This window comes from Gaeumannomyces tritici (genome assembly GCF_000145635.1).
Source record: "Gaeumannomyces tritici R3-111a-1 unplaced genomic scaffold supercont2.7, whole genome shotgun sequence".
NCBI classification, from domain to species: Eukaryota; Fungi; Ascomycota; class Sordariomycetes; order Magnaporthales; family Magnaporthaceae; genus Gaeumannomyces; species Gaeumannomyces tritici.
Genome location: NW_008804551.1, coordinates 1,292,186 through 1,298,185, shown reverse-complemented (window position 1 = coordinate 1,298,185; position 6,000 = coordinate 1,292,186). Strand labels below are relative to the sequence as shown.

Here is a 6,000-nt window from a genome sequence, read left to right as displayed (position 1 = left end):
GGGGTCGACCATGGCCGGGTCGTCGCACAACAAGTCGGCGGCAGCGTCGTCCATGTCGTCAACGGTGGTGGTGGGGTTGCACGAGGTGTGGTCGCCGGCGCGGTGGCGGCGGCGGGCGCGCGCGAGGTGCTCGGCGTCCTCGAGCGCGTCCTCGGCCTCCGAGTCGGGCGCGTCGACGGACACGGCCGGGTCCGGGAAGAGCAGGAGGTTGCGCTGGGCGCGGCGGGCCTCGGCGAGGAGGCCGGCCGTGCGGAACATGTGGTTCTCGCCGATGCCGTCGGTGGCGCGGGCCAGCGCCCGCTCGGCGCGCCAGCGGCCCCAGGCCGTGACGTCGTCGCCGTCGTCCAGCTGCATGAGCGCCTCGGCCGCCATCATCTCGTGCACCTCGTCGCCCCAGTACAGGGTGCGCATGTCCCGTCGGAGCGAGCTGCGGGGAGGGGCCTTCTCGCTGAGCGCCGACCAGGTGCTCAGCTGCTTCTTGATCCTGTCGGGCATGGTCCACTGGCCGGCCGGCGTGGTGGACTTGCTGCTGGGCTTGAAGTTCTTGGCAACCCTGGCACTCTGCTGGGCTCTGAACTTGTTGCCAGCCCGGCTCGAGGAGGCGGGGGCCGAAGGGGCAATGGCGGTAGAGGGAGACATGTTGTTTGCTTGAGAGGGTGTGGTGGTGATTATGTGTTTGGTTGGGTGCGATGTCCGAGACACGAGCCGGTCAAGGGCAACGAGGTATAGAGTAGGAAGATGTAGAAAGGTGGTAGGCTAGGCGGAGGGATTGGAGCTGCTTGTTCTTGTTTTGCTTAGCGAATGCTTGCTTGACCAACAGAAAGCAGATTTCTAGTAGCTGTGTTTGTGATGTGTGCTGTGCCAGGAGAAACTAGACACCACTGTCCAGCTACTGCCTGGGAAGCTCTCTGCTATATACAACAACCCGCTGCCATTTCCGCCAACGCTGCAGCTTCGCAAGCCCTCCCCACCTTTCAACGGACTCACAGGCCCGAGACTATCTCCGGTGGCGCTCGCCCTCAACCAAAGGTATCGTGAGCAGAAGGCAGACAGCTGACTAGGCAAGGCTGCTTCTCAGCGTGGAAGCTTTGGAGGTACCACATATTTCTGAAGCATGGACCTCGTGGACCGCCTTCGGAGAAGGCTAGGAGAGTCATCTCGGCACAAGCAACTCGGAAATAGAGACGTTGAGCGGAGCTTTGATGTCATCCAGCACCTGTTGAAGAGAGTTGCTGAAGTGTTTCGAAGATTGGTTTATGCTGATTGGCGGATGGAGAACCTAGATTGAGAGAATAGAGTACCGTGTCAGACGCGTGACCGAAGCTAAGGGGAAATGCTCACTAGTATGGCAGCATAGACGTTGAAGGGGCTGACCCACATCATCAGCTTGCCTGGCTCTGCGTTATAGACTTCTTCCCAAACGTGTGGCGGAAGTCTCCAGCCTCCCCGAGCCGTTGAGCCGTCGGCAGACCCAGACAGTCGGAGAAAGGAATCGTTGGGATTAACGTCCAATTAAGCTTATCCCCATCGGTAGTATGACATTTCCCCAGCCTCAGCTGCTGCCACGAAGTGCCCAGGCTGCCAGGGAAGGAAAGCAAGTTTGACAACAGCACCACCCAAATGGGACCATCAAATATTATCCTCGTCGATGTCGTCAATATGTGGAGCGCTGAGGATGAACTCGGCGACCGTGTAGCCCTTCAGTTCGGGCGCCTTGGCCCCAACCTCCTTCTTGTCGGCCGGAGCCTTACCGGTCCCCTCCGGCCCCTGAACCTTATCCTGGTCCGCTTTAACCTTGGTCTCGTCTGCCGGCGGCGCCTTGACAACGTTGCCACTCCCATCGACATCGACCAGGACGTCCTTGGTGTCCAGCGAGCCGTCTTCGGTGTATGTCCACATGTCGTGCAGCTCGCCTCTGACTGTGCCTGTCAGCCAGGCGGCGCCCGTGACGCAGGGGACCAGGTACAGCAGGGCCGGCTGGCCGTGCCGGAAGACGAGGAGCATCGCAACGGTCAGCGCCATGCCGGCCGCGTACCCAATCATGGACGCAAAAAAGTACGTCTTGGGAAACGCCATGGCCCGCAGCCCAGGAGTGGGGATTTCGCCAGTCAGCCGCAGAGGCAAGGTCCAGAACCAGTCGCCCCAGCGCCCCTGGGGGTCCATGAACTCTGCCTTGATTTCGAGGTCCTTAGTCTCGACGAGCTTGCGCGTTTCTGTGGTAATGTCCAGCACGTCTTTGTCCGTCGACGCAGCCTCGAACTCGGTCGTGAGCTTAGTTGGGACGCGAGTGGTCTGCTTCTGGTAATGTCGCCACAGGTCAAAGCGCAGACAGAGGCAGATGAAGATTCCAGGGAGCACAATGTCGCCCAGACCCAGCAAGCTCGACCGCGCTTCATTCTCAAATGTCATTTTAATAGGAGCATCGATCTTGGTCGCCACCGTGACCATGAAGGGGCTGTCATGGGTAACACCCTAGTGTCAGTTTACGGAGTGGCATTGGGAGCTGTGAAGGCGCCAGACATGTAAATACTCACGTATAAAATACCATCACAATGTCGTATACAAAGAGCCCAGCCAGGACCATGCTGCCGATCAAGAACGAGGTGGGCGACATGAGCATGAAGGCGCCGTATGACATGCCTGCGGCCATCAGGTTGGAAAGGGAGGACGAGTCCGTTATGTGATAGGCGGCCGCGACGGCGGTGGCGCCAAGGAACCCCAGGACGCCATTGAGAGTGACCTGGAATTCGTCAAAGCCAACCCCGTGCAGGCCCAACTTGACAGTCCAGCTCTCCTTGAGCAACATGCGAGCGGTCCACATGGCACGCTTGAAAAGGGGCAGCGGAAGCAGGAGGAGCGGGCCGGGGCCGGGAAAGGTCGTGTCCTTGGACTCGTCGACCTCCCAGGCGCCGCTGCCTCCCTCGGCGGAGGCGGGGGCGCTGACACGGCGAAGCTGGCGCCTGGCGACAAGATCGAAGCGGTACAGGCGTCCGAACTGGTCGGCCCAGATGTTGGGGAAGACGAAGCCCGTGGCGAGGTGCAGGGCGTCGCCCATCAGCTTGCCTAGGCTGGCGAGCGAGGCGAGGGAGAAGTAGTAGCGCATGAACTTGCTGAGGATGTCCGGGTCGTCGAGCCAGTGGAGCAGGTAGTAGAGCCCGATCAGGGCTACGGCGGCGAGGACGGGGAAGACGATGGCGTCGGTGGCCTGGAAGCCCTCGGCGAAGCTCTCCTCCTCCTTCCTGGCGGCGGCGTTGACCGCCTTGGCCTTGCCGTCGCGGGTCCTGGGCACGCGGGGCGCGGCGGACGGGGGCCTGCGCAGGGCGCCGTGGGCGCCGATGTAGATGATGGACATGGCCGAGAGCACCATCTTCAGCTGGACGATGACCAGGTCGCGGTCGACGCGCGACAGCAGCTCCTCGAGGGTCGGCATGGAGGGCAGCTGCAGGTTTAGACACCCCCTGTCGCTTAGCAGGCACCACGTGAACGGTGCTTCTTGTGGCATTGTTGGTTGGCCACAGTCTCTCTCTGGAGAACCGGCGGGTCTGTGTTTTTTCACCTTTATAACGGTTCGTGCGAGAAAGGAGTGATTGCGTTTGATATGGGGAGGATAGATGACTGCCTACTTGGCATCCACCCAAACAGCTAGTCAGACGGGCAGATCCTGCCGTTGACTAGAGGCCACGCGACAAAACCAAGGGTCGATAGCGCCGATCTGGGTCGATAGCACCGAGAGGAATAGGTGTCTTTTTGTCTCTCAAGCAGCTTTCAAAACTCAGGCAGCGCTCCGAGTGATGCTGCCGTCGATGAAAAGTCACGAGGCACTGCAAAGGACCAATGGTTAACGTCCACTGCTGATGCGGCAGCTACGGCTCAGTCCGCACCCCGCTGCAGCCCAGAGCTGAGGCTGCGCGTGGGGCGTGTGAGCGCTGCATCATTGGCCAATTGGGGCTCGAGCCGCAGGGCTTTCGGATTACTAGATTGAATTCCATCAAATCGCGTCCACGCTCAGCGCTTGGCCATCCTGACAAGCACCCAGCCTGCCCTGGCAAAAAGTTGACTACAATCGACGGTCGCCCCAACATGACCACCGCCGTGTCCCTCGAGACCACTATGGTGTGCCATTGTCCCCGCCTCTCCCCTCCTTGCCATACCCCGCTGCAAGACCGGCCAGACGCCATGCTGACCTCGAAACCAAACACCACTCCCAGGGCACCATAGTGGTCGAGCTGTACACGGAGCACGCCCCGAAGACGTGCGAGAACTTCTCCCAGCTCGCGCGGCGCGGCTACTACGACGGCACCCTCTTCCACCGCGTCATCCCCGACTTCATGATCCAGGGCGGCGACCCGACGGGCACGGGCCGCGGCGGCTCGTCCATCTACGGCGACAAGTTCGCCAACGAGATCAGCCCGTCGCTCAAGCACACCGGCGCCGGCGTCCTCAGCATGGCCAACGCGGGCCCCGACACCAACGCGGGCCCCAACACCAACGGGTCGCAGTTCTTCATCACGCTCGCGCCCGCGCCCTGGCTCGACGGCAAGCACACCATCTTCGGCCGCGTCCGGTCGGGCATGAGCGTCGTCAAGCGCATGGGGCTCGTGCCCACGGGCGCCGAGGACAGGCCGGCGACGGAGCTCAAGGTCGTCAAGGCCTCGATCGTGACCGAGGACGACGACGCCATGGCATAGGAACATGTGGCTGGAGACGGGGGGGGCTTCTCCTGGCCTATTTGTTACTTGGCACCACGGCTGGGACTAGGGTTCGAGCTCAGCCCACGAGAATATGACGACATACACAGCATGAACGGCGATGGCCGCTGGCGTTGGTATATAGCACTATGATATGATACCCCATTTGCAGTAACCTACAGTAGAACCACTCACAGGCCAGGGCCATTTTGCTTTGATGTCTGAGAGTATGGCCCGGAGCACAAAGAGGCTATCGTTGATGCGCGGCATAATGATGGCCCGCGACCGGCTTTAGGACGACTCCGGCGCCGGTCCGACCTTGCCGAGAGCTTGGGAAGAGATGAACAGCACGGCTCTCGACCGTGCGTCGCGGATTTTATGATCAGAAGTTTGGCAGCTCCCATGCGTGAATCAACGACAAGCGATACTAGTTGATATGCAGCAGACAAATTACCCTTGAGGGCTTTTGCGGCAGCCTGGTTCCCCAAGGAAGCGGACAAGAAGGTCAAGCCGCCGAAGCCGAGATCACGAGTATAAACTTCACATGGGGCGATCCAGCAACGCAAGGCCCAGGGTTCGGGGAGCGGTGACCGGGGTTCTCCGCGAACGGTTGCACGCTCGCGGTCCAGCCTAGCTGATCTTCCCACTTTGTCCCCGTGCTTCGGAAGCGAGATTGGGCAGCTTCGAGCGGCCTTGATATCACGAGTCGCGGGCCAACCTTGATCAAGTCAGTCGGCGCAGACGGGGCTTGGGAGCATCAGGACTGTGGATGAGGACGGAGTCGGATTCCGGCTGGCAACTGGCTGACCGCTGGCCGGGCATGAGGCACAGATGAGCCAGAGGCAGCCCAGATGCAAAAAGCTAAGCCACATGCGGTGCGCGTCCGGGGCGGGCGGCCGCGCACACTCTGGCGTGTGTCGGCAACAGTAAGAAAGAATGCGGTGTACGTAACATAAAGAAAAAGCCACACAGATCAGCAGCGCAACTCGCCGATGGACATCGCCGCCCGCCCCTTGCCCAAAAGGACAAGATATGTGATCTACGGTAGGCTAGAGAAAGTGGGAAGGCAGGGGCAAAGGGAGGAGAAAATGCAAGATCGAGATGGATGATGAAAGAGCACAGGAGGCTAAGCGGCTACGGCACAGCTGAGTCGTGTGCAAGGCAGGCCGACAGAAGAGCTGCCGCACTGCCACACTCTGCTATTTTCCTTGCATAAACAACGGCGTGCGTAAAGCCGCGTGTCGGCTCAGTTCTCGTTGGCTGAGACGGGACGAAAAAAAAAAAAGCGTCGACGGGCTTGGCTTGCTGCTCA

General features: G+C 60.5%; 3 protein-coding genes across 3 annotated transcripts in view; 1 reads left to right on the top strand and 2 right to left on the bottom strand.

Annotated features, from left to right (window-relative positions):
* GGTG_11753 (hypothetical protein) overlaps window positions 1-639 on the bottom strand; it is a gene marked incomplete at both ends in the record, with an annotated part of 3,353 nt that extends 2,714 nt beyond the window's left edge. The window contains one exon of the mRNA XM_009229644.1: window positions 10-639. Within this exon, the coding sequence (XP_009227908.1) occupies window positions 10-639 (630 nt within the window). The remainder of the gene's footprint in view (window positions 1-9) is intronic.
* Window positions 640-1,629: 990 nt separating this feature from the next.
* Window positions 1,630-3,502, bottom strand: GGTG_11752 (hypothetical protein; the record flags this gene model as incomplete). The annotated part of the gene is made up of 2 exons (XM_009229643.1): window positions 1,630-2,455; window positions 2,535-3,502. The coding sequence occupies 2 exons, from the start codon at window positions 3,500-3,502 to the stop codon at window positions 1,630-1,632; spliced, it is 1,794 nt and encodes a 597-aa protein (XP_009227907.1).
* A 409-nt stretch (window positions 3,503-3,911) lies between these two features.
* Window positions 3,912-4,894, top strand: GGTG_11751 (peptidyl-prolyl cis-trans isomerase-like 1 protein). Its single transcript, XM_009229642.1, has 2 exons — window positions 3,912-4,113; window positions 4,209-4,894. The coding sequence occupies exons 1-2, from the start codon at window positions 4,081-4,083 to the stop codon at window positions 4,686-4,688; spliced, it is 513 nt and encodes a 170-aa protein (XP_009227906.1). The 5' UTR covers window positions 3,912-4,080; the 3' UTR covers window positions 4,689-4,894.
* Window positions 4,895-6,000: the final 1,106 nt, after the last annotated feature.

What these genes read in the sequence shown, in the direction of transcription:
- GGTG_11751 (XM_009229642.1), top strand. Translation starts at nt 4,081, where the DNA reads ATGACCACCGCCGTGTCCCTCGAGACCACTATG. An exon ending in TGTCCCTCGAGACCACTATG is followed by an intron (nt 4,114 to 4,208) that starts GTGTGCCATTGT and finishes CACCACTCCCAG; the next exon opens with GGCACCATAGTGGTCGAGCT.